Source organism: Ornithorhynchus anatinus, chromosome 14 (assembly GCF_004115215.2).
Source record: "Ornithorhynchus anatinus isolate Pmale09 chromosome 14, mOrnAna1.pri.v4, whole genome shotgun sequence".
In the NCBI taxonomy this organism is placed as follows: domain Eukaryota; kingdom Metazoa; phylum Chordata; class Mammalia; order Monotremata; family Ornithorhynchidae; genus Ornithorhynchus; species Ornithorhynchus anatinus.
The window spans coordinates 38,368,259-38,394,766 of NC_041741.1; the positions used below are offsets into that span (position 1 = coordinate 38,368,259).

Here is a 26,508-nt window from a genome sequence, read left to right on the forward strand (position 1 = left end):
TAGCTTCAGCCGAGGCCCCGCACCATGGCGGCCGGGGCCGGGGCCGGGGCCGGGGCCGGGGCGGGGTGGGCGTGGTGGGCCCCGGCCGAGCCCCTGAGCCCCGCGCAGCTGAAGCGGCTGGAGGAGCACCGCTACAACGCGGCCGGACGCTCGCTGCTCGAACCGCCGCTGCAGCGCTTCTGGGGCTGGCTGGTGGAGCGGGTCCCGCCCTGGCTGGCCCCCAACACCATCACCCTCACCGGCCTCCTGCTCAACCTGCTCACCACGCTCGTCCTCGTCGCCTACTGCCCCACCGCCACCGAGCAGGTAGGCCCGGGCCCGGGGGACCCCCGCCCCGGACCCCACCCCTCCCAACGGCCCCTCCCATCCTCCTTTTTTACAAGGACGGCCTGGGCCAGGCCCCTCTTACGACCGACCCCGACTGTAAAACCTCGTGCCTTCCCCAGGCCCCCGGGCCTGCCTCCCTCTTTTGCTCCAGTTCATTCCTTCGGTCGGATTTATTGCGCGTCTCCTGTGCGCGGAGCACTGTACTGAGCGCCTGGCATGTACAGTGCAGCAACAGGTACGTGTTATAAGGAGGACTTTTTAAAAAGAGGAAAAGTAATACTTGTCCACGTAAATTCTTCTCCCCTTCCCCCGGCCAACAAGCCCGGGGAAAAGCGCCAAGATTACGGCCGTGAAGTTTTTCAGTCTTCTCCAAGGGACTATAACCGGGGGAAGCAGCGTGGTTTAGGGGAAAGAGCACGGGCTCAGGGGACGTGGGTGCTCATCCTAGCACCGCCACTTGTCTGCTGTGTGATCTTGGGCAAGACGCTTAACTGCTCTGTGCCTCAGTACCTCATCTGTAAAATGGGGATTAAAACACTGAGCCCCACGTGGGACAACCCGATGACCTTGTGTCCACCCCAGCGCTTAGAACAGTGCTTGAAACACAGTGCTTAACAAATACCATAATTATCATTATTGGTATTATTATAACCACCCCCAATTCGTAACCAGCAGTGGCATTTAGCCACGTTCAAAATAATGGTCCTAAGAATTTGGGATTTGGGCCAGATGACTGGGCAGGGTTAGGAATCAAAATGTATATAATAGCAATAGTTGTGATGTTTCTAAGGGCATACAATGTCTCAGACACAGTACTAAGCGGTGGGGTGGATATAAGCAAATCGGGTTAGACACAATCCCTGGCCACCACGGGGCTCACGGTCTTAATCCCTGTTTTACAGATTAGGTAATTGAGGCACAGAAAAGTAAAGTGACTCTACCAAGGTCATGCAGAAGATAAGTGGCAGAGCTGGCGTTAACTCAGGTCCATCCGACTCGCAGGCCTCTGCTCTATCCACTTAGGCCACACGGCTTCTATTGGAAATATTGTATTCTCTAAGTGAGCATGAGAGCACTGATATAGCTTGGCTTCCAGATAATTCACTGGGGATTCCCCCCTCCGCTGTGATTTTTGTTTGTAGAGAAGTCGATAGTAAGTGGTTTGTTGATAACAAAAAAGCAAGAAGTTGCAGTATGGAAACTTGATTGGGCAGCATTTTATTAGATGAGGTGTGGTATGTTAGCAGAACTAGTTTTGACTAGTTGTTACTGCTGCTGACAAGATGAATCAGTGCAGTGCCCTAAGTGTATAGGAATTGGATTAACTCTAAAGTGGAGAGTTGATATATGAGGTGGTCATGTGAAAGTTTGGGCTTCTCAAATTTTCATTGTATTTTTCATATTTGCCTCATTCTTTGAAAGGGGAATAATAATTCAGGACTTGAGGATCAAGAAGTAGAATGTAAACTTTTCAAGGTCAGGGACTGTGTTTTTCTATTGCGTGCTCCCAAGTGTCTACTTAAGGGTTCTCCATACAGATGAGCAAATACTGATGAAGAAATATACACTTCATTAAGCCTCTTTGAGTAAATATCTGTATAAAATATTTGTATAAGCTTTTCCTTTTATTATCTAGGGCCTCTCTTAGTTATTTGAAAACTGCAAGGCGTTTGGAGATTTTTTTAATGCATTTTTAGTATCTAATTGACACGGCCTCATTTTTACCCTCACTAGAGATTAGAGTTTACAGATGAATGTAGCCAGAATTATTTTTTTTGCCAGTTACCACCCTCTGTGCCACTAGGCCCAAATGGGACCATCCTTTGGGTGTCATTTGTCTATATGACCTACTTCCCCATTCTTTGACTTTAATAAACAAATACTTAACCCCATAGTCCACAAGTTGTAGTGATCAAGTCATTTATTCATTCAGTCAGTCGCATTTATCGAGCACTTACTGTGCAGAGTATTCTACTAAGTGCTTGGGAGAGTACAGTATAACGATAGACACATTCCCTGCCCACAGTGAGCTTACAGTCTAGGGAGGGAGACAGATATTAATATAAATAAATTGTACGTATGTACATAAGTGCTGTGGGGCTGGGAGGGGGAATGAATAAAGGGAATGAGTCAGGGCAATGCAGAAGGGAGTGGGAGAAGAGGAAAAATGGGCCTTGGGTGCAGAGCACTCTATTAATGCTTGGGAGAATACACTGTAGCAGTTTGGTAGGCACATTCTCTGCCCTCAAAGTTTACAGTCTAGAATGCTGAGGGTGGGTGAATAAAAAGTACAAATCCAAGGGTGGTGCTGATGGGAAAGTGGGGGAAATGAGGGCTTAACTGGGGAAGGCCTCTTGGGGAGATGTGATTTTAATAAGGCTTTGACGATATGATTGATAGTACTGTATTAGTAATAGGAAATGCTTTCTGAGATGGTGTTATGGTAATTCATGGTAGAGAAGCAGCGTGGCACAGTGGCACAGTGGAAAGAGCACGGGCTTTGGAGTCAGGGCTCATGAGTTCGAATCCCAGCTCTGCCATTTGTCAGCTGTGTGACTGTGGGCAAGTCACTTCACTTCTCTGTGCCTCAGTTCCCTCATCTGTAAAATGGGGATTAAGACTGTGAGCCCCACGTGGGACAACCTAATTCCCCTGTGTCTACCCCAGCGCTTAGAACAGTGCTCTGCACATAGTAAGCGCTTAACAAATACCAACATTATTATTATTATTAATTCCCAAGTAGTTACCTAAAAACCTTCCTGTTTCTTACCTGAGAAGGGGAAACTGGCAGAGCTACAAATATGTGCAAGGTTGATCTACACTGAATCAAGATAAACATCAAGGAAGGCTTTATTCATAGTTTAGGCTAGTAGTTACTTACAAAGGCAATTACACTTTACAAAGACAATAACTTAGACTGAAGATTAATGACAATTAAGACTGTTTAATATCCACTTTGGGGCACCTTCATATTTTAGTCAGGTTCATCGTCTGGCCAATTACAGAGTGAATTTTGTGTGTGAGATTGAAGAGGTGGGGAACAAGTTGGAATTGATCAAAGAATTTGAAATCAATAGGGGAATTCAGAAAAGTAGGTTTATTTGATGGGGAATTGTGAGATTTGGTGGTTTTTTTTTTTCAAATAATCCTTTGAAGAATATGGGACTCCATGGTTTTTCATTCATCCTTTCATCCTTTTGAGGAGAAGCGCTTACTCATATTTACACATTTCAAGGTGGGCAAAAAAGATCAAGAAAAGTTAAGTCTTCTGTCAAGGTTCACTTAGAGCCCTGCCTTACTATCATCACCAGTTCCACTCTTGAATCTGCTGCTTCAGTGTTAAATTCCAGCCTATGGTTAACAGTAACTTTCAGGAGTTTATGATTAACTGGAGCATTTTAGAGTGAAGTTTGAAAGTATTTAAAGTACAGCACTTGAATTTGCATAAAATAAGCTGAAGTTGGCTTCACACTGCAAATCAATCAATCCGGTTGAGGGCTTATTGTGTTTAAAGCACAATATAATAGAGTTGGTAGACATAATCCCTGCCCACAAGGAACTCAATAACTGAACTGATGTATGGATAGCTAGATTCATTTTATACGTGATTAGTCATTCACACAGGTTATTTAAACAAGTCAGATTCACTATTGTGGAACTTTTGAAACCAATTAGTTTTGCTCCTCACATCTCCACTCCCTTCCATCGCCTCCTCCTCTCCTTTTAAGTATTCAGGCCTGTATTTCCCAGTAATAATTCTGAAGCCAGGATGGCCCTATATTCTTCAAACATTTTTCTCTAGATCAGCTTATTGGAACAACGTTAATAACCCTGTTTCTCTCCCTTTTCTTCCTCTTCTTGTTTCTACATGCATCCATGTTGAAAGCCAAAGTAAATTATTAGCAATTGAGAAAAATAACTTAACTAGATTTGTGGTTTCAGGACTGAGTTTTCTAATTGAATTCTTTGATCTGATTTTTAAGGGTATTTCAAGTGTCTAATATAATGCTCTTCATCCTGCGATAAATCAGTGGTATTTATTGAGCACTCACTGTATACAGAACCTGTACTAAGCACTTGAGAGCACAGCACAGTTGGTAGACCCATTCCCTGCCCACATAAGCTTCAGTCTAGAGTGGGATAAAAAGTGTTAGCAAAATCTGCATTTGCAAAATGTCTTTTAGATGGGAAATAAGCAGATGCAATCCAACTGTTTAAGAAGTCAGCACCACTTCATTTACACATCTGGTCATGAAATTGTGTCTCTATAAAAAAAAAACAAGGAAAGAATTAACTTTTAATTTAAAATCTGGGAAGCCATCGTCTTCACTCCTCACCTCTCTTCTTTCACTGTGAGATTCCTGGGGCAGTAGAGTGCTAGTTGCCACTCCCAGGGCACCAGTTTGCCAGGGAACCACATTCCTCAGGGTCTGATTTGTCAGGAATCCAGAAAAACTGCTGTTTACCATTTAAGAAGTAACACTGTATGTGGATAACATGTCCATTGAGCTGACAGATAACTCACATTAACTACTTCTCATGTATTGCAAGTCTATGACAGTTAAACTTTGTAAACACCAGGAGCCTCACTGTACAGAGTAGTGTATTCAATCAGTCCTGGATATTGATGATGTATTCCACAATGATGTCTATTTGAAGATATTTCATAACCTAGTCTTCAGATGAAATGAGAAACATAGATGTTTAAATATTTTGCAGGGGTATTATCAAACAAAAACTCCTCACTATTGGCTTTAAAGCTCTCCATCACCTTGCTCCCTCCTACCTCACTTCCCTTCTCTCCTTCTACAGGAGAAGGATTATGGCTCAGTGGAAAGAGCCCAGGTTTGGGAGTCAGAGGTTATGGGTTCGAATCCCCACTCTGCCACTTGTCAGCTATGTGTGTCAGCTGTGTGATTGTGGGCAAGTCACTTAACTTCTCTGTGCCTCAGTTACTTCATCTGTAAATTGGGGATTAACTGTGAACCTCACGTGGGACAACCTGATTACCCTGTATCTACCCCAGCACTTAGAACAGTGCTCTGCACATAGTAAGTGCTTAACAAATACCAACATTATTATTATTATTACAGCCCAGACCACACACTGCTCCTCTGGTGCTAACCTCACTGTGCCTCGATCTCGTCTGTCTCTCCGCCAACCCTGGCCCACATCCTACCTCTGGCCTGAACTCCCTCCCTCCTCAAATCCGCCAATCACTCTCCCCCTCTTCAGAGCCCTACTAAAGGTGCACTTCCTCCAAAAAGCCTTCCCAGACTAAGCGCCTCTTTTCCTCAGCTCCCACTCCCTTCCGTGTCACCCTGGCTATCTCCCTTTGCTCTTCCCCCCCTCTCCCCATCCGACAGCACTTACATATATATCTATAATTCTATTTATTTGTATTGATGCCTGCTTACTTTTATTGTTGTCTGTCCCCCCCCCCCCCCCCCCCCCCCCCCCCGTCTAGACCGTGAGCCCGTGGACAGGGATTGTCTCTCTTTATTGCTGTATTGTACTTTCCAAGTGCTTAGTACAGTGCTCTGAACAGAGTAAATGCTCAATAAATATGATTGAATTAATATTGATGACAACATTGTAACTTATTTTTTCCCCATTATTGTGCAAGCAATCGAATGAACCAGAGCCCTGAATTTTGGGGACAGAGAAGGCACCTTGAATTAGATAGCTTCCTTCACTTCTTCATTTTTAATATGAGGAAATGATAGAGATCCTTTCAAATACTTAGAAAATATAATTCTTGTTCAATGATCCAGCAGACCAGACCTCCAAAAAATACAAAGAAGTAGATGGCACTTAAAAAATTCAACCTAGTCACTAGGACTGAATCTAAAGTAAAATTCTGATCAGGGAAAGAATTGTAGCTTGAGAAGGATGGTGACAGAAAAACAGAATTAGCTTTTAAAAATCCCATTTATTCTCTAATCTTTCCATAGCTTTTTACCAGTAGTCTCCAATGGGAGGTCATGTACAGTGACAAATAGAAAATCTGCAGTGAGGCCAGTGAGGTCTTAATAGTTCCTAGGTCAGTGTTCTCAATCATGGGAGCTCAACAAATGTCTGATAATAATTATCTTTCATACTGCAGCTGTGGTTCAGCTTAGCCCCACTGCACTTCAGTACATAGCTGTAATTTATAGTAATGTCTGTCTTCCCCTCTAGACTGCAAGCTTCTTGTGGGCAGGAAACAAGTTTGATAATTCTCTTGTACTCCTCCAAGTGCTTGATACAGTGTTCTACATAGAGTAAGAGCTCAAATTCTTTTGATTATCAGTTTCAACAGTATTCATTGAGAACATTGTACTGGATATTCAGGGAACGTACCAAAGAAATGAAATAAGTGATCCCTTTCTTTGAAGAGCATATATTAAAACTAATAGTTTGTGTATTTATTTTAGGCACCATTTTGGACATTCCTCTTGTGTGCACTGGGACTCTTCATCTATCAATCACTAGATGCTATTGATGGGAAACAAGCCAGAAGAACAAATAGTAGTTCCCCTTTAGGAGAACTTTTTGACCATGGCTGTGATTCTGTTTCCACAGGTAAGTTAACGTCTTTTTCATTGTCTTCTTTAAGCGGGAAATTGCCCGAAGCCTATTAAGGAGCTGAATCTTAAATTCATTTTTAAAAAGGAGATAGCTCTAAGTTGGGAGAACAACTTTTAAGAAATACCTTTGTGGGAATCCGAGTGGTCACATCATCTTGGATTAAATGTGTAGAAAAATGGTTTGGAGCTGTTTCCTGACCGTGTTGTGTGTCTTCTCTTTGTGTTGGCTGTTTCCATACAATAGCTGGTAAGTATGTGAATCTTGGATTAATGGGCATGTGGTTTTTATATGGGTTGTCATTTTTATTATCATCTTATGGGAGTTAAAGGAATGTAGAGGGAAAAACTTGGGATGTTAGAGGATAGTACAGCCTTAACTATGTCAAGCTGGGCAGCTAGCACATGGCTTCTCCAAACAGTGGGTTGCCACCGGTCTGCCCCAGGAATGGCATTTCTTATAATGTTCTGTTAATATTTATCAGAGATTGGAGGCTATTCTTGGTTCTTTAACCTGCTGTCTTTATTACATTGGAGATTTTTTGTTCCTATGCCCTCATTGGGCCCTACTTCCATTAACTTTTGAGGCCAATAACAAGATGCCTTTAAAAGTCAAAAATGACATAGTGAATTCAGGAATAAAAGTTAAAAATGACAGTGAATCCAGGAATATTGTGGCCGCTGAATTAGCCATCGGGGCTGTTTAATCAATCAATAGTATTGTTGAGCACTTACTTTGTGCAGAGCACTGTACTGAGCATTGAGATGACTCTGGGTTGCCAGACAGCAGTTGTTGAGTTATGTGGCTATCATCTATGCCCTGTTCAGCAAAGCCATGGTGCTGAGATAAGTGCCTCAGTGCCGGGAAGCTGAAGGCATACCCAGTATTCATTGTTGGTAAATTTTTCATGCCATATGATTCTGCATATGGGTTATAGGTGATGTTGTTGAAGCTACTCAAGAAGCTGGGTGTGTCCACAGTCTTTTGTAGTAGGTCCATTCCAGGTCGCACAACAATCTAGCACATTAGATGCCCAGTAGCCCTTAACAGCCTTCAACTTGGCATGGTACTGGATACACAGTTGTTGCCCAATTGTCATAGTAACATGGGTTGACACTGTGTAACATCTTGCTGCCATTTGGAACTCTGTCATGGTGACTGGAAAAATGACCACCGCATATCTGTTCTTTGGGCTGGATTTCTACAACTGAGCCACACTTCCATAGAGTTATTTTAAGTGGCTTAGTTTCATTCTTTAAAATATGAAAGAATATAACAAAGAGCTTTTAAAAATACTTGGTTTCTTTGAGATGTCAAAATAGTTGTAGAGGCTTTTTACAAGTTTTGTAGACTGATATTCCACTAACTGTACTGGACACCATTCCTTAGATATATATATGTATACACATTTAAAAGGGGAAGTGTTGTAGAGGGCTTTCAGGTGGCAGTTGACGGGAGAGTTAAGCATGGGGAGACAGCCTGGAGGAAGAGTAAGGATAGGAAGTAGACCCTCTTGACTCTCCTCTTGAACCCATTTCTAGGCCTCCTTCTAGACTTCTGCGACCCATTTGCTCCCTCTGAAGCTGGGCGGGGAGCTTGGGGGTCGGGAGAGGGGTATGTTTCCACACACTCCCATGCAAAGTTCCTCTGTAGCTACACATTTGTGTAGCTGTTCTCAACATTCAAAAGATGACTCCACCAAGTGTGAATTTACCAGAGTGATTGAAAAGGTCAATGCACGACCAACCGTCTCTACTTCCCTGGACATTCCTGAGGGCTGTCTGCTACTTGTTTGTGATTTGCAGCACCTGACACTGGCTTTGGTTTCCCTACCACCCTCTCAAAGCTTCTGCTTAGCAATGCATAATCTTTTTTTGGAGGACACCCCATTGCAGGAGCAAAATTACCAGCAGCCTCCTCTGAGCTTGGTTTGGTTTGAGTGAGCCCCGTGCTTCACAAAAGGGTTGCTCAGATGCCCAGGATGTTATTAAAGTGTGCTGCTAGCTCAGACAACCACCTGGGATACCTGCCCGTGTAGCCATAGCATGATTTACAGGGAAATACTGTTCACAATAAAGCTGCGTATTTCAAATGTTGCTTCAGTCAGATTCTGGCTCTTTAGCTTGGATAAGCCTTTTAAAACACATAGGAAAGATATTACTGAATTATGCCTTATTTGTGTGCCCTTATGTCATGTAAATATAACATACTACAGAAAAATTACAGATTTTTCATATTGTTTTTGCAAAGATTGGCAGACATGGCTTATCACCAATAGCACTAAAACTTTATTTCTTTCAGTATTTGTGGCCATCGGAGCCTGCATTTCTATTCGTTTGGGAACAAATCCTGACTGGCTGTTTTTCTGTTGTTTTATTGGAATGTTCATGTTTTATTGTGCCCATTGGCAGACCTATGTATCGGGCATGTTGAGATTTGGAAAGTAAGTATGCTGCATTTATAAATGTCAGTGTGTGAATCGATGTGTTGCAGGATTTTGCTAACTCATAATTATCTCTGCAAAGACACTCCCCACAAAAAAGAGAGAAACTCTCAGTTCTACTGCAAAGCCTGGGGAACCAATTCTTGCTTCCCGCAATAGTTGAGGAGGCTAAAGGAGGCCAAAATGGTACTGTACTTACATTGGGAAAAATTTTCCCAGGTTCCAGTTAATGTAAGCTGTCACCACTCACCTCCCTCAAACACTTTCCAGAGCAACATCCTTCTCAGTAACATAGTATAATCTTATTTATCCTAATTGATCAAAAGTAGACACTAGCCGGCAGGGTCTTAAGGAGAAAGGGGTGGGGAGATTGGGGATTTAGCGGGGAGTTAACGGTCTTGAGTACCTGGTGGGGGCACAGTAGTCAAAGAAGGAGGAGAAGTAAATTGCTGAACAACAGAAAGGCAGTAGCAAATAAGACTTCATTTAAAATGGCATGTCAGGCTAGTGTCTGGATTTCTGCCAACAGCTCTCTGCAGGAGTGGAAGAACCGTGCTGGGTTGTAGTAGTGTGAGTTTGACAAAGACAGGAGGGCAAGGGAGATATCTGGTGGAGGAATTGAACTCTCCGAAACACTTAGCACAGTGCTCTGTGATGCGTAAGTGCTCAGATTGTGAGCCCTGTGGGGGGCAGGGACTGTGTCTCATCTAATTTAATTTACCCCACTGGTTAGCACAGTGTTTGTCACATAATCAGTGCTTAAATACAATTGTTGTGAATAATAAATATTCTTGATTGATTTGTACATTCCAAGCGCTTAGTACACTGATCTGCACATAGTAAGCACTCAATAAATTAGAGAATTAGAGAAGCAGCGTGCTCAGTGGAAAGAGCCCGGGCTTGGGAGTCAGAAGTTATGAGTTCGAATTCCGCCTCTGCCACTTGTCAGCTGTGTGACTGTGGGCAAGTCACTTCACTTCTCTGTGCCTCAGTTACCTCATCTGTAAAATGGGGATTAACTGTGAGCCTCACGTGGGACAACCTGATTCCCCTGTATCTACCCCAGTGCTTAGAACAGTGCTCGGCACATAGTAAGCGCTTAACAAATACCAACATTATTATTATTATTAAATACTATTGAATGAATGAATGATTGAAAAGTAGTTTAAGCAAGATTATTGTTCCATTAAGTAAGGCATGGTTATTCAGGGATCAACAGGGATATAACAGTATTTTAACTAGCACAGGGTACTTAAGTTGAGCAAAAAATCTAAAAGGACACTTGGTTCTCTTCTGAAAGGTTTTGGTCAGTTTTTAAATTTCTTGGATTGGTTTGATCACTGTATGAGGTGGTAAAAACTAAGGCTCAGTTCAGAGATAAGCAATTTAAAACCCAGCATTAGAAGGCCTGAATAAATTCCTGGCATAGTGGATAGAGCATGGGTCTGGGAGTCAGAAGTTCAGGGATTCTCATCCCGGCTCTGCTGCTTGTGTGCTGAGTGGCCTTGGGCCAGTCACTTAACTTCCCTGTGTCTGTTACCTCATCTGTAAAACCAGGATTAAGACTGTGAGCCCCACGTGGACTCTGTCCAACCTGATTTGCTTGTATCCACCCCATTGCTTAGTACAGTGCCTGGCACAGAGTAAGCGCTTAATAAATGCCATAATTAAATTGTAGTCCCTGGTTTCTGGCATTGAGAGTAAGAAATAACAAAGCAAGCCCTTGCAGTGAAGGAACCAAGATGGTTAAAGCTTGCTGAGTAGCCCCTGGTGGGGTGGTACTACCTTTTGTGTCATGCCTTGGGGCAGGGCAAGTCCAGTCTAGATTCCTGCAGTGGTACTGCATTTAACGCCCACACCGGAGGACGAACTGGTTTGCCGAGCATCTTGGCTACCACCACTTGCAGGTATCTGTGGGCCTGATGCAGACCATTTCTTTGGATGTGGAAGACCTAAAGACTCTGCTACAGAACAGCTGCTCCTGATATCCTGTTAGGACCAAGGCTCCGCTGGGCGGTGGGCAGGGCTGGGAGAGAGGGTAAAAGAGGAAGGGGCGGGACCTCCGGAAGGCCCACAAGCCCTGTCTTGGCTAATTGTTATTCCAGGTGCTGTAATGGCAGCTTCTCACACTCTTAATAATATCTGTGGTATTTAAATGCCTGCTAGGTCTGTACTACTCTACTAAGCGCTGGAGTAGGTACAAGATAATCAAGTCCTACAAAGTCCCAGTTCCACATAATAATAATAATAATGTTGGTATTTGTTAAGCGCTTACTATGTGCCGAGCACTGTTCTAAGCGCTGGGGTAGACATAGGGGAATCAGGTTGTCCCACTTGGGGCTCACAGTCTTAATCCCCATTTTACAGATGAGGGAACTGAGGCACAGAGAAGTTAAGTGACTTGCCCACAGTCACACAGCCGACAAGTGGCAGAGCTGGGATCCGAACTCATGAGCCCTGACTCCAAAGCCCATGCTCTTTCCACTGAGCCACGCTGCTTCGCTGCTTCTCCGTGTGAATTCACATGGAATTCACAGTCTAAAAGGGAAGGAAGCGGGTATTTAATCCCCATTTTAAAGTTGAGGAAATTGAGGTTCAAGGAAGTTAAGTGACTTATCACACAGCAGGCAGTGGGTTAGAATCCAGGTCCTTTGACTTTCAGTTCCCTACTCTTTCCGCTATCCTTTGCTGCATTTAATGAGTGCAGGGCCAGCTGACCTTACCTACACTGAGGCCCTGATAATCGATTAAATGCAGAAATTCAGGTTTCCATTCATTCAGTTGTATTTATTGATTGCTTACTGTGTGCAGAGTCCTGTATGAAGAGCTTCGGAGAGTGCAATATAACTAACGATCACATTCCCTACCCATAATAAGTTTTCAGTCTAGAGGGGGAATTCTATCCCTAGCCTAATTAATGGCTTCTGTCCAGGGGTACTTTCAAATATGATCACTGATTTTAAACATAAAGAGGTGAAATTCCATAGTGGCTTGAATGTTTCTATTTCCTTTTTCTTTTAGGAAATCATTAGCATATTGATTTATTATGCCATATTTTCTTCTGTGTTGTGCAACTATAAATTACATCAGTTCTGACACGTACCCTCTCTCGACTACACTGCACCCTCCAGCTATCACCCCATCTCCCTCCTATCAGTTCTGTCCAAACTTCTCGAATGAGTTGTTTACCCTCCTCCACCCCCATCCCTGACTCCCTGCATCTGGCTTCTGCTCCCTCCAGCCCACTGAAACCTATCTCCCCAAGGTCATCGATGACCTCCTCCTTGCCAAATCCAATGGCCTCTACTCCTTCCTATCCTCCTTGCCTCCTCTCATCCTCTCCCTGCCTCTCCCTCTCCAGTCATTCTTCAATCCACTGGATCATTCTCTAAAACAGCAGCAGAGAAGCAGCATGGTCTAGTGGAAAGAGCATGGGTCTGGGCATCAGGACCTGGGATATAATCCCAGCTCTACACTTGCCTGTTGTGTGACCTTGGCAAGTCACGTAACTTCTGTGCCTCAGTTTCCCATCCTAAAATGGGGATTCGATACCTCTTCTCCCCTTTACTGTGAGTCTTTTGGCGGACAGGGACTGACTGATTGATTATCTTGTCTGCTGTAGTGCTTGATGCCTAGTAAACACTTTAACAAGTAGCGCATTATCATTATTATCATTCTGCTCTCATCTGCTCAGAAACCTCCGATCATTGCCCGTCCATCTCCATATCAAGCAGAAACCCCTCAACATCAACTGTGTCACTGAGTCAGCTCTCTCCCTCCCTATTTAACTTGCTTCTCTCCCACTATAACCCCTTTGCACACTTCACTTATCTAGTACTAGTGTAGTCGCGGTGCCTTGTTCTTACATCTCCCGCCACTGATCTTGCTAGTGTCTTCCCTGCATTCTGAAACTGCCTTCTATCTGACAGACCACTACCCTCCCCATCTTCAAAGCCCTACTAAAATTAAATCTCCTTCAGGAAGACTTCCCTGAATAATCTCTCATCTCCCCATGCTATCTCCCCTCTCTAACTTACCACCTGTGCCCTTGAACCTGTACCCCCTAGCTCTTAGGGAACTCACCCCACCCCCTAAGCCTACAAATTTATGTACATATTTTATACTATCTATAATTTATTTTAATGTCTGTCTCCCTTGTAGATTGCAAGCTCCTTTTTTAACAGTATTCTTAAGCACTGACTATGTGCCAGGCACTCTACAAGCTAATCAGGGTGGACACAGTCCATGTCGCATATGGGGCTCTGTTTTAATCCCCATTTTACAGATGTGGTAATTGAGGCACAGAGAAGTTGTGACTTGCCCAAAGTCACACAGCAGATAAATGGCATAGCCAGAACTAGAATCCAGGTCCTTTAATAACATAATAATAGTAATTGTGGTATCTGTTAAGCACTTACTACATGCCAGGTACTCTTCTAAGCACTGGGGTGTATACAAGCAAATCGGGTTGGACCCAGTCCCTGTCCCACATGGGGCTCGCGGTCTTAATCCCATTTTAAGATGAAGTAACTGAGGCACAGAGAAGTGAAGTGACTTGCCCAAAGTCATGCAGCAGACACGTGGTGGATCAGGATTAGAACCCAGGTCCTTCTGACTCCTTGGCCTGCGCTCTAACCATTAGGCCTTGTTGCTTCCCTTGGGAAGGATTTATAAACTTTCTATTGCACTCTGTTGTGCTAAGCTTTGAGTACAGTATTCCGCACAGTGAGCATTCAGTAAATACCACTGATGGATTTGATAAATTGGCTTCCTTGGCACAAAGAAAAGAGAAACCCAGGAATTCAGCTGAATTTTTCCATGAATTAATTCTTGCTTTGTGTTAAGTCCTCCAGAATTAGTATTCTGTACACAGCAAGCACTCAGTAAGTACCATTGATTAATAGCAGATCTTAAATGAAGCTCTAGTTCTTCACACAAACCATACATTTTAGAAACAGAGTCTGATTTTGTTGCTATTTAAAATATTGTATTTTTCATCACTTCACTTTAATTTATAAGTGTGTGTGGAAAGGTGAGCGAGCACACTGAACTTTTGGATTTGAAGTGAAACTACATTGTTAGACTGAGACAGTGATCAATAATCCTTTTCATACTACCTGTAAAGACTGATAATCTATGTATTTTGTTGTGGTATTTGCTGCCTGTGGTGCTTGGGCCATTTTCATTCCTTTTCAAAGCCTCTACCCTCTTAGTGAACATAGATGTGGATAGCAAGTGAAAACAGAATGGTTAACCAAGATTTTTACATGCAAGGAAATACAGGGGTTAAATGGGCACATTCCTTTTATTTTTCTTGGAAATAGTGTGTGAATTATTTTACAAAAAAGAAAATCCTTTAACAGTCTGGCCTTAGGTCTGTTTTCTAGTATTTTTCCCACCTAGTAGTACATTTTCAAAGATGAATCTCATTTCTGCATTTTCAAACCACATATTAGTCGCTTCCTCAATCCTCAGTCATTTTATCTCTGACACACAAGCTAGTAAGTAGTCCATTTAATTAAATTGTAAATGATCTTTCTTCAGTTCATCTTAACCAATATAAAAAGAAAAACCCAAACTATTTTTCTAAATTTCTCTCCATTGATCTGGATACCTTCTAGTCCTGTCTAGTCCTGCAAATCAAAATTAGCTGAAAGTCCAGTTAAAGAACTTAAAGTAATAGCAGAATAAGAATGACCAAAGTGAGTTTAATCTTGATGAGTGGAATAATTTTTTTTGAAGCCATTTTAACTATGTTGTCTTATTTTATCCAGTTTAACCCATTTGTGTTATTTAATCAACTCAGATTTCCTTCTCTCTACTTTGATGAAATCATAGCATTCATATTGCTTGTACTAGGTAGGTACTCTGTGTAACAAGTTAGGTATTTTATGTGACTCCATAAAAGCATCAGGGGAGTCACCTTCATGGTGCTTAATGAAGTAGGTGATTGGCAAGACTTGTACTGCCAGCTTAAAGTGTTAGCGATTTTCTCACTTATGTTAGAGCAGCTGCTGAGATTTCTGAATCTAAATGAGTTTGTTGATTTTTCTTTTCCCTTCCCTCTTTAGAGTGGATGTAACAGAAGTTCAGATAGCTATAATCATTATCTTTCTGTTATCTGCAATTGGAGGAACAACAATGTGGGATTACACAGTAAGTCTCATTAAGCACTGAAATTTGCATTTCTCTGAAGCTGCTTCTCCTGTATGAGGATAGAGATATATTCATTTCCTTTTGAAAATCCTAACTTCTACTTAATATTTTGCACTTAACTCTGTTCTTTTCTTCTTTCTTCTCCCTGTACATGCACCTTGTTTCCTATTTTAGGATGCCTTCTTTCCCAAATGCTTCTTTACTGTGATGGTGATTTCTTATGCATGAATTTAATACCCCATAGAGGAAAAAGACCCCATCTGCCTAATATAAACTTCAACCAAACTCTCACTATGCCCAGGTCTTGTTAGAACATCAACAAAGAAATTTTGCGTAGTACAGAAAACTACTAATTTTCGCCAGTAAGCGTATTAATGTAATCAGCCTTCTCCATTTTAAGATCTGTATATTTGCAGATCATATATTGTATAAACCCCTTCTTAGGCATTTCCCCTCATAAGTAATAGAACCATTTAATCCAAGGGCCTGGCAGGCTGCGTATGCTTATGAAATATTTTACTTAGATTAACACTAATGAAGTTCATTTTAACCTTAAAATACAATTTTCTTTTGGTCAACAAAATTTCAAGAATGCCTTAGGAGAAGCCTGAAAGAGTTCCCAGTTATTGTTTACCAAATAAACTGGTAATTTTCATTTTCTTAGGTTAACTGTTCCATAATTTGAAATGTAGCAGTTGTTGACATTGTAGTATTTCAGAATATTTTAAAAGGCATAGATTATCGCTTCTGGAAATTCATAATTCCCTTTTTTTAACCCTTTGCTGCCTCTGGAAGCTTTCTTGAAACAGCAATTGACTGTCAAAGGTAAATATTTTGCTAAAGATCTATTTTTAGTGTGCAAAAATGCATGCATACACATAGTAGTATGTGACTGATACATAAAGCAAGCAGATGGTGTTTGCCTTTCCTGTGATGTTACCTTATTCACTGACTTACAATGAACTATACTTTTTCAACATCAAAGGTTCAATTAAGCAACCGTCACATGTTAATAGATTTTAGCTGATTCAGCTCGGCAAGAAATCAGCTTTGGTTTAATTGCTTAGTCGGATGACTCCTGAAATTGAACATTTAGTTTCAAGAAAAGGAATAGTTCATTGCATAAGGCCCCACAGTGCTCTCACTTTCTGCAGAATTTTAGCCATTTTTGTTACTTTAATAGAGCTAAAAATCCACACTTTTTTTGATGGTTTCTTTCTCTCTTGCCTCCCTTTCTCCCCTCTCCCCTTCCCTTTAAAGATCCCCATGATTGAACTAAAACTGAAGGTCTTTCCTATTCTTGGAATTGTGGCTGGAGCGTTGTTTTCCTGTTCAAATTATTTCCATGTAATCCTGAATGGTGGAGTTGGCAAGAATGGATCTACTATAGCAGTAAGACACTTTAGAAATATTTCGTCTACCTTTCATCACTGATTTTTTTTTTTAATGGCTGGGTAATTTAGTAGTCGATGAAATGTGACAATTTAAAAATATAAGTTTAAAAATGAACTGTATCTTTTGACTGGTATGACGTTCTTTGTTATTGATCTGTTTTGGAGCATAAAATGTTAGAGAGTATTACAAACTGAGTAGGCCAGATGTCAAGAACTCAGTTTAACTAGAGACTGATAAATTTATTTTTTACATGTAGTATAATGTTAGTGCCACAAGGGACTTTGTACCATGTTTTGATGTGGTAAATGCAAAAGAATGTCAAGGCTGAAGCCCTAACCAATAAGTAACCTTGACTGCTAGGATAAGCTCTGAAAAACCCTGTCATGGAAAATCTTGGGCTACTCCAGTAGCGCAGGCTCTTGTCTAGCTGTGTTTTCCCTTTGAGACGAGATTGTACACCTAATGTCATGCGTGTACTATTGCCTTCTTGAGCAGACAGGGACTGCTGAACATGCAGTATTCAACAGTGGCTTGTAATAGAAAGGGGCCATGGTTCAGTTGGGACCGAAGATTTCTGGAAATCCAAACAAGCCCTGACATATGCTGTTATCAGCCACAAGCCACTGTATCTAAATACAGCTCAGTAATCTGGGTTCACTTCTGGTTGTGTTACTGCACATGCATTGTTTTCAATGTGCAGTGATGTTTCAGTGGTCCCAGGAAGTAAGTTGCTGGGACTTTTTTTTTTTAATAATGGTATTTGTCAAGCACTGGGGTGGATATGAGGTCATCATGTCAGACACAGCCCCTGTTCCATTTGGGGCTCATTGTCTTAAGTACTGAATTTTACATTTGAGGAAATTGAGGCAAAGAAAAGTTTACTGACTTGTCAAAGTTTACACAGACAATTGGCAAGTCGGGAACAGTTCCAACCGCCTCCTGAAGTCAGTGAATGCCATTTAACAGGTATGGCCGAAAGGAAAGGGCACAGACGGCACTGCAAGTCCAGTGGAGGCATTGACAGGCCTTGCATTGCCTGTGGTGGCCAGGGAAGTGGAATAAGATCCAGGGCTATAAACCCGGCAGCTGACTCTAGTGTGTATGAACTTACTCTGTTGTATCGTACCCTCCCGAGTGCTTAGTACAGTGCTCTGTAAGTAGTAATCACTCAATAAATTATTTTGATGGATTGATTATTCATACCCATTCTCAGGACTTTTGTGTGTGTATATATATATATATATATATATATATGTCTAGGCAATTCTTTTTTTTTAATTACTCCTGTAAATATTTTTTTGTTTTTCTCCCATAATAGATTTAAGCTCCTTGTGGGTAGGGACCGTGCCACTTTTTACCTCTGTACTTCCCAAGCTCGTAGTACAGTGCTTTGCACAAATAAGTGCTCAATAACTGCTACTAATAGTCATTTTTCTAGAAGTTTTAAAGTGGATGTTTATCTTTAAGAAAAATGTTGCTAGATAGGTATTGTAGTTGAACTCAAAGCATAATAGATATGATTTCAAAAATAATGTAGTGAAAATCCCAACTTTGTTTTTTTCTCCTGTAGGGTACGAGTGTTTTGTCACCTGGACTTCACATAGGACTAATTATTGCTCTGGCGATAATGATCTATAAGAAATCTGCATCTCAACTTTTTGAAAAGCACCCATGTCTGTATGTCTTAACATTTGGGTGTGTGAGTGCTAAAGTCACGCAAAAATTAGTGGTAAGAAATTTTGTTGCAATTTTTTATTTGTATCCAAGTATACCAAATTTGGTACATCACTGGGGATGCGGGTCATATTTTCTTTGATTGCTCTACTTTTCAGTCCCCCTCATGCCATTGAATGCTTCGCAAGAATGATGATGGAATGATTGAAATTGTGGATTTATGTTACCAGTGATGAAAGTATCAAATGTATTTTACCTCAAGGGCAGTGGGCAGGGGCATCATATGTGAGCTGAGGACAGGGAGGGGAGGGGTATCAAGAGTGAGCTAGGTGTGCAGGGCAGGGTGAGTGTTCCCCCTACAGCCCGGCCCGCTGTGAATCCCACAGGCCCTCTAGACCAGCCCTGAGCTCTTACTGGAGGAGGGATAGTGCAGGTTGGCTTTTTCCTCTCCCTTCTCTGTGAGGAAAGCCTATCACCAGTGGGTCTGAGACAGTAATGAAGTTCTCTCCAGCCTGGGATAAGAAGTGAGAGACAAGAGTAGCCACTTAATCGTGATGCAGTGGCTTTGTTCCGTGGTATCAGGTGTCAACGTGTCATCTTCGCAGTGAGATGAGAAAAGTACTACCCAGCCAGCCCCCATTTACTCATTCATACCTACTGCCTCGTACCAGCCTTACTGCTAGCAATGCTCTTTCAAGAGAAAAGAGGCCAGTGGAGAGTCGGGGAAGCTCGAGAGAGGGGATCAGTTGCTCAATCAGTTATATTAATTGAGCACTCAGTGTGTGCAGGCACTGTACTAAATAGCTGGGAGAGTACAATATATCGGAGTTGGTATGACATCCACTTGGAACATCATTTCAGGGGTTGGGGTTCCTGCTTACTTTCACTCCTGCTGTTAACAAATGTTTACTTGGTAAATAGCTCCTGTAAGTAATTAGTTCAGGTGTGAAACTTAGAGTGAAACTATGACTTTTTTCAAATATTAGGGTGGAGGAGGGGCGTCCAGTGTTTTATCTTCAAAATTTAATACTTGAGCTGAGGAAGTAAAATGTTTACCTAAATTCCAGTCACAGGTGCCCCTTTAATAAAATAGTTCTGTCAGTTTTCTAAAGAGTAAATAATATTGAATTTGTTTTCCTCAGTTATTTTTAATTTTAAATGACAGTTTGACAAGGACCAATATTGTTTTCAAGATCAGCATGATGTTGATTTGAACAACCTACAGACTAGTTTCAGAGAGGAAAAATAATTTTGCATAGTAAATGATTTGAAAAGTTTTTGTAGTTTCCTCAGCCTTTGTAGTTTTGAAAACTGATAAATTGAGCGCTTACTGAGTGCAAAGCACTGTAATAAGCACTTGGGAAAGCACAGTACAACAAAGTTGGTAGACATGATCTCTGCCCCCAAGGAGTTTACAGTGTACCGGGAGAGTCAGACATTAAAAATAAATTATGGTTAGAGGAAATGGAGTATAAGGAATATTTTCCTAAATGCTGTTATTGGAGTATCAGTGATAAAATGACAAACTGATTTTGCTCAGTTAGTGTGAGACAATATAATCACCTTCACCCAAGACATACTTAGACTTGTTTCTCATTTTATCCATTCCACCCACCTTACAAACACCATGTACACTGATGCGCTCTGTCTCTCTCACAAAAATTATCACTTCCATTTCTCTAATGCACTCTGCCACTACGTGGTAGGCAGCTGCCATTTTTAATAGTCTCCTCCATTCTGGAGAAGATAAATTTGGGCAAGACAAGGAGGCTGTGCAGATAGTGGTCTGGGTGAGAGGCAGATGGAAAGAAGCAACAACCAAACTAGAAGGCGGAAGTTTGTATAGTAAGATAAAGAGTGTTCATTATCACTTTTTTAAATGTAAAATTTCATAAAATTTAAGTCACTCTGGGACTTTAGTGGGTTTGAGAAAATTTATCCAAAGTTTGAGTGTGGACAATTTAAGGACAGCTAAATTAAGGTCTCTTAAGTGAGGTTGAAATAATTGGCTTAAAATTGTAGCCTGGAAATAATTTTCTAAGTCAAATCAAGAAAAAATGGATTTACAATTTAAATTTGAACTCTGAAATAAGAACAGAAAATAAGTAACTCCCTCCTGCTCCCCCTATTGTAAATAATCTGTGTGCCTGCCTCCTTCATAGGGCAGGGAATATATTTTTTGTTCCTGCTCTCCCCAACTCAAAGCATTTATTGAGTGTCCAATAGATGCAGAGCACTGCCCTAGATGTTTGAGAGTGCAATAGAATTGGTAGGTATGAGCCCCGCCTTTAACTTACAATTTATAGTTAATGCAGTGCTTTGTATCAGTAGAAGCTTAAATCCCATTGATAAGAGAGTTGTGGTCTCCCCGCAAAACAGTGTAATGTTAGCCATTTCCTCATGGTGATAAAAGTCAGTATTTTTCATCCTGAAGTACCCATAATAGGCTACAAAACAAACTAAGTGATTCTTACCCTGACCCTCTGAACTAGTGATCTTTTTGCTTTAGGTAACTGTAGGGTATACAGTTTGAAGGGATTGTTTACTATATATGCTATAAATATGGTTTTCCTATCTACATTTTCCATTCACACTGGAGGATTTTCAAAGCTGTAGAACCAAAGCCCAGAACCACTTGGGTGGGGGAGGTGAAAAACATTGCTTAAGGTATAGTCTTACCTGAGTGGAGGGAATAAATTATTGTATTCCTTTATTTTATTCTTTTTGTATTACAATGCCATTTGTGGAATTTAAGCTCTTACTGTGTGCCAAGCACTCTTCTGTACTAAGCACTGAGGTACAGGTAGTTAGATCAGATTCAGGCTTCAGATTTTCTCTAGTTTTACATAACTTTTATTTTAAAATAAAGAACCTATCTCTGATTATAGCAAATTTAAGTTTTGTAGTTGGTTGTCTATTTACTTTATTTTTTTCTATATAGATTGCTCACATGACCAAAAGTGAGTTGTACCTTCAGGACACTGCATTTATTGGTCCAGGCCTGCTGTTTTTGAATCAGTATTTTAACAGTTTTATAGATGAATATATAATTCTGTGGATAGCAATGGTAAGTAAATACCTTGTTTTGGTTGGTTTTTAACTTTATTGAATTGATGTTGTTGCTTTCAAGTTGACATTTTGAATATAATTCTGCAACTAATCTAATTATGAATGTTAGAACACTTTTAGTTGCTGCATTTTGGGTTTGGTGAGTGGGGTCTTAATAACTTCATTGATCAAAATTAAACCATGGCTCCTTAGCAGCAGAATTTTCCTACATGCCAACTTTGATTTTTAATTTTTTTTTTTAATTCAGAGAAATGTATGTGTGGATCACTGTTAAGAGTATGGGCATGTATAAAGGGTGAACACCATTGATTTCAGGTTGTTTTGCCTATAATTACCTTTTGTAAATACTAACTCCTGCAACCTGTCAGTTGTTTTCCTTCTCCTTGGCAAACATACTTCAAAAAAAAGGAGGGTTTAGAAGGGATCAGAGAATTCGTGCCCAGAGTTGGTTTAGGGAACCATGAGGAGATCCTCGTGGGGTTGAGGGCTATGGTTTTGGCGTAGGTATGTCAGAATTTAATATGTCATATGTGATCAATTTGTGTACTTGTTTGTTTTGTGAAGTGCTCTCAAGTGTTTTTTGGTGTTTTTTTTGCAGCGAGCCTGAAGTGATGTTGAATGTTGTTTAGTTTAACCAACTTTTTCTTTTCTTTTTGCAAGTGTATATCCGTGTTTGATTTGCTGAGATACTCCACTGCTGTATGCCTGCAGATTGCAGCTCACCTTAAAATATGTGTCTTCAGGATTGCAAGTCATCCTGCTCCTGAACAGGTTCAAAACCATAATGACTGACTAATAGCCCAAGGAGAAGAGGAGAAGCAGTTAGGGGACCATTTAAATGAAGGAAATCTCCCGCTCAGGCATACAGATAAAGATGCTTTTCAAGAAAACCAACTCCATGAAAAGCTTATTAATCTGGGGCCATAATGCCGATCAAATAAAATATAAGTCCTGCAGATTCCATTCACTGTATTGTCAGTCCTGCAGTTTTTTGATCATGGATTTAAAAATATACTTATTCCCTAGAAGCAAATTTAGAGATGGGAATTTCAGTTATTAGTCGTATGGTAGAGAGAACAGCTGCAAATCTAAGTACAGATGAAACTGAAACATTCCAAAAATGCTATCTAAACCATAGGTATATATGTAATGAAAATCACATGAGCATGTCAATAGTGCCTTTGTTTTCTCTTGCTACAGGGTTTCTTACAATTTGGGTGGTGGTTATTTATACCCAGGTTTCACCTGTAGCAGATATTTTGCCTTTGTCGTTAACTAAATGCTGATTTTAGGCTTAATTTTTAAAAATATTGTTTATTAAACATTGCCACTGTACTTGTTTGAGGTCTTTCAGTGCAGAATGCATGCAATTTGAGTCCAAGGCTGGATGTATTTGAACCGTCCAGTGAGGTGATCTCCATGCCATTCTCTAATGCACCCCAAAACCTGGATGCTTTACATCTCTTCCTTACTATCTTGAAATCTCTTACTAGTAATCTCTTACTAATGGCTAGATCAATTCAGTTGAAGGTACCTAATAAAACATTTAAATCCTTGATTCAACCAAGGATATATTTCTGTTGATTTTTTTCACAGGAAATGTCTCCTACTTTTTAGCCTCAGCTGCATGGGAACAAACTTTATTTTGATCCCTTCAACTTAGTGTAACCCTTATTACTGGATATTGTTTGCTTATTTGATGAACTATGAGGCTAACAGACTGTTTTCTGGATTGACTGGAAAACAAACCTATGTTATTTCTATGGATTTCTCACTTTTAGAACTGGTGGCTCACACATATGGTTGAAGCTGCTTCATTTTGCTTTAGAAAATGATACTGAGGTAAAGGATACTTTACCTCACATACTTCTTAACTAAAATCTCTCATTCTGTTTTACTGAGAGCCCATCTAACTCGAAGAAAGGCTCCTAACATCACTCCTGCTTTAGAATTTTTTCGTTAAGTAACCACTGGAAAGAGCCCATCTAACTCGAAGAAAGGTTCCTAAACCACTCCTGCTTTAGAATTTTTTCGTTAAGTAACCACTGGAAATAATACAGGTTGTTTGAATGGAGTCTGAAAACCTTTAGAATATTCTATTTTAGGAAAGTTAACACCTCTTACTAAAGTATTTTATTGTTAAGGGTGACATTCAATTTTTTTTAGGCAAGTTTTACATGAAAGCCTGGTGTTTGTATTTAGAAGTGTATTTATATGAATTATAGCCTGTTTACATATTAAAATCATTTTTAGCGAGAAGGTGGGGGGACACTAAAGCCCAAAGCTACTAAGCTACTTTCTTAGCTGAAAAATTCTGAATATGTTACTTAAACACTCGGATCTCAGCTTTAAGGATGTTCCCACTCTACCCACAAGTTATATTTTTTGTACCTGCAATTGTCAGGCACCTACTTATGGGCAGGAGTTTGGCAGAAAAGACTAAACCAGTAGTTTTGATGAGAAATCCCTTAGCAGAGAAAATCACTGTGACCAAATTTGTGTTTGAACACCATACCAGATTCAAGTTAACTGGCCAGGTAGGCAGCAAGGGCATTAGCTATTGAATTTCCTATCATTTTCCCATATTAATTAGTATAAATATCAGAGTTTCTTTAAAGGTAGGGAAATATTGGCTGCTTCTAGAAAATTACAACCAGAATTGGTCCATTTAAATGTTTCAGGCTGATTACTAATAGCCTTTCATTGCTAGCCAATTATTTTCATAATTTATATCTAGGAATAGGTTCACTATTGATTGAAACCTTACTAATTCATCTTTTAAGAGTCACTTCCTGTTTTCCCCACTCCAATTTCTCTGGTCATTTAAGGGAACATAAGCTCCGTTCTTTTTTAAGTTTGTGGAGGACTATGGCAGCTGGTGGCAATTACTAGCAGGACGAAGATAAACTATTCTCAAGCTCCACAAGATTTTCTGTGCCAGTAAATGGAGAAAAAATTAGATATAGCCATGATCTTAACAATGTCCCCTTAATTTTATGAAATGATCACTTAAGGTTTGGACACATTTCTTCACATGTAAACACCACTTCACTAGAAAAGAGAATCTGTATGGACTTGTTTTAGAAAATTTAGGAGAATATTCAAATTTTGGGAAATAAGAGAATTGACGATCTCATGGGAGAAAGTCATACTCCTCTCCTCCTAATGGGCAAAACTTAATGAAGCTTTGGATCCTCTGAAAATGTTTTTATTAGCCATAGTTGCAGAGTGCAAAAGCAATATTCTGCCCAGATACGCTTTTTTCTTAATAGCATAAATGGATCACATTTCTTGTCACTGGAATCAAAAGGTTGGCAGACATCTTCTTAAGGTTAGTGTAAAACTTTAGCATAAAGATGAATGCTTATTTTCATCTTCAGATAGGATAGGCTTGATTTTGATAAATCCTGTCAATCTGCCAGTTGAGAGCTAGAAGACCTCTCCCTCTACAAGGCAGATTAACTGTCATCCTAGTTGGTCCTGAAGACAGCGTTCCTGTTTGTAGAGCTTCCCACAAGGTTTGCCATCCTTACATTTTAGACTTGTCCCAGCCAATTCTGGTCATTTTGCAGGTTTTCCACAAAACAGTTTCTCTCAAAAATGTGCCTTGTCCTATCTGTGCAGGCCTGGTTATAGTTAGGAAGAGAGCAACTGAAAACTTATTTTTGTGATAGCTCCATTATTTTAAGCACTTGCCAATCGTATTTATTAAATCAACCATTCATGATTGTAGATTTCACATGCTTCCTGTAAAAAAATGCATATTCTGATATTGTACAGACTTATAAATGTAAAACAATACTTCCATGTATTTGTAAATATAGAAATTTAGGATTTTTTTTTAAACCAGTTGGTTTAGAATATTTTCTATCTACCATACAAGTATTGTTAGATGCTTTAATATAATTGCTTTTGATTAACCTGTAATTATATTGAGGAACTGGCTAAGACTGTACATATGACGATGAATGGCTTTGAGCAGTGCCAAAAGCATGGTGGAGAAATATTGCTGTTATTTAGGCATGCCAATTACATGCTTTAGCATCACCATCACTAACTTTATAATATGGTACTATTTTTAGTTTGATTTATTATGGTGGCCCCATTTGATCAGGCTAAATGTGTTAAATCTTCTATTATCTTCACATCAGTTCCATAACTATTAAATGGATCAAAAAAGTACAATGGATTTGCATGTATATTTTAAAGCTTTTGTTGCCCCCTCACCCCCCCCCCCAACTTTTGCTCCGGCAAAAGCAGTGCAAGCTTTTCATCTTTATCCTGTGATTTTATTGTGTTCAGATAAAGACCCAGAGAATCCAAAAGTAAAATCAACTGAAGCTTTATTGGCGTAAGATTGTTCATGTTGAAAAAATGAATACTGAAACTCTGAAGGGCTTGATAGGTAACTGCAGAGTTGCTTAATACATAGATGAAAAGGTGCATTTCAGATGTTTATATGGAACAGACATTGCTTTTTTTTGCAGTAGTGAAGCTTCTTTGCATAATTTCATAAAATGCAAACTTAACTCAGGTATAACAACTTAAACTAAACTTTTTAAACCTCAGCAACAACTTACATCTCCCTTAGCTAATGGATGTAATTATATCGTATTACTTAGGTACAAGTTCTTTCTTCCAAGAGCCATCAAAATAACATGGACTGAAGAAACTTTTGGAAAGTTGCCATTTCTTGCTGCTGCTGCTGTAACAAGAAAGGAGATATTACTAAACAAATGTTTTACTGATATATGTTTGGTCAAATAAAATGTGGCATGATATTTTTGTGTTTTGTTTTGTATTATAGTATTTAAGTGCTTACTATATGCCAAGCATTGTTCTAAGCACTGGGGCAGATTCAAAATAATCAGATTCCC

At 40.3% G+C, this 26,508-nt stretch overlaps 1 protein-coding gene across 1 annotated transcript; it reads left to right on the forward strand.

The window, feature by feature from the left end:
- Positions 1-9: 9 nt before the first annotated feature.
- Positions 10-26,412, forward strand: CHPT1 (choline phosphotransferase 1). The gene is made up of 9 exons (XM_029078726.1): positions 10-306; positions 6,744-6,891; positions 9,196-9,337; positions 15,409-15,493; positions 16,754-16,885; positions 18,459-18,617; positions 21,504-21,629; positions 22,292-22,402; positions 26,254-26,412. Exons 1-9 carry the CDS (start codon positions 25-27, stop codon positions 26,296-26,298), a joined length of 1,230 nt encoding a protein of 409 aa, XP_028934559.1. The 5' UTR covers positions 10-24; the 3' UTR covers positions 26,299-26,412.
- The last annotated feature ends 96 nt before the right edge of the window (positions 26,413-26,508 follow it).